Raw genomic sequence first — 1,633 nt, 5'->3', positions numbered from 1 at the left:
GCCAGGCCCCTGTGTCATCTAACCGGACAGAGGGTTAGGACGGCAGGGCCCTCCTAGCTGAGAGGCTGCTCGCCTGATGGCTTATAGGTCGGCGCTAGGTGATACCCCATCCTCATCTCGGGGACCTCTTTTTCACCTGACTGGAGTTCAGATAGGGCTAATCATCTTTGGCTGGGGAAATGAACTGGATAGTCTATTTGCAAGTGTGAGTGCTGAAACGGCCCCTCCAGTCCAGGGAGCCTGGCAAGTCCCATCTCCCTCACAAGGGAAAGTTCAAATACTGTGTATATCTAAAACACAGAAAGTGAATCCGTGTGTTTATAAGCTGCAGGGCTTAGATGGCCACCCAAACGGCTTGCATATTTAAGCTCCTGCAAAGTAACTAAGCAGTTCAGCTAACCAAGCCAGCTCTGGTATACCAGATGGACAGATTCAAAGGTTCCACTGGGTTGCAAAAATACCTGAGAGAGTGCAAATAAACGTGAAACACCTTGGTGTGACCGGGGTGTGCCCAGCTTTCCGTGGGGAAGTGAGACAGCCTAACAGAACCTGGCCTGGAAGCTACAGGCCAGCAGCCCCACCAAGGCGGGATCAGAGGGAAGAACTTACTCATTTGGGGCCCAAGGCAAACACCACACTGTTGTTGAATTCTTAGCAGAATGGCAAATTTTCTTCCCCAACGCCCTGGGAGGTGTGAGTGAGGGTGGGGGGCCTCCCCCAGGCCCCTCCCCCCCCACCCATGGGCACTGTAATGGCCGGTCTGATCCCTGGGCTAGCCCGAGGGCCAGGAATGTCAGCGAGCTTCGCTCTGCAGTTAAGCCCCTGCGCCCTAGCTCTGCCACCGCTCACAGCGTCCTGTTAGTGGAACACCCAGGAAAACTTCCCCCAGTTAATTCGTGTATCAGATACTCACTGCCCGCCCTCACAACAGGAATCGCCTGCCCACAGAGTTTCCATCCCCCGAAAGTGCATTAAATGCAGGTGTGCCCGGCGCCGAGAGGCGTCCTGTGGGTTCCAGACAGCCCAGATGCCAGCCCTGCTTCCCAGGGGCCGCGACGCGGAGAGCTGGGGCGGGACAACGAGGCTGAAGCTAGTGAGAAATCGCCCCGGGCGAGGGGGGTCCTCTCCCAGGGCCTCTCACGAGCTGGAACGCAGCGCGGTGACCGCCGCGCCCACTCCGAAGGGCCCGGCCCCGGCTCGCACTCACTGTGTCTTCCGGCGGCCCTGGTCCCGGTGCAGCGCCCACAGGTCCACCTCGGCGCGGCCCAGGAACTTGTCGAGGCCGAGCAGCGCGCGGTGCAGCACGGTGAGCTGCAGGGTGGCGGCGGCCGCAGGCGCGGCGGACAGCAGTGGCGGCAGCTCGAAGGTGGCCTCCTCGCGCCACACGGGCGCGCCCAGGCTGCGCTCGGACACCGAGGTGGCGTACTTCTCCTTGCCCACCTGCATCACCGCGTACGCGTCGTTCGTGCCCCCGGGGCCCTTGGCCCGCAGGCCCCGCGCCTGCAGCACCGTCACCTGCACGTGGGTTGGGGACCATATGGCCCCCGGACCCCGGCCCGCGGAGGCCGCGAGGGACATGCTGACGACTCCGCAGCCGGCTCAAACGCGAAGAGCACACCGCGGCCGGCTGCCT

General features: G+C 62.0%; 1 protein-coding gene across 2 annotated transcripts in view; it reads right to left on the bottom strand.

Annotated features, from left to right (window-relative positions):
* Positions 1-1,627, bottom strand: part of RAB11FIP1 (RAB11 family interacting protein 1) — a 38,482-nt gene extending 36,855 nt beyond the window's left edge. For both annotated transcript variants that reach the window (XM_006170655.2, XM_006170654.2), the window contains exon 1: positions 1,208-1,627. In XM_006170655.2, the coding sequence (XP_006170717.1) occupies positions 1,208-1,578 (371 nt within the window). In that variant the 5' untranslated portion in view covers positions 1,579-1,627. The remainder of the gene's footprint in view (positions 1-1,207) is intronic.
* Positions 1,628-1,633: the final 6 nt, after the last annotated feature.

This window comes from Tupaia chinensis, unplaced genomic scaffold, assembly GCF_000334495.1.
Source record: "Tupaia chinensis unplaced genomic scaffold, TupChi_1.0 Scaffold148801_1, whole genome shotgun sequence".
Taxonomy (NCBI): Eukaryota; Metazoa; Chordata; class Mammalia; order Scandentia; family Tupaiidae; genus Tupaia; species Tupaia belangeri.
Note: the sequence above shows the minus strand (reverse complement) of the source record. Positions and strands in the feature narration are given on the sequence as shown.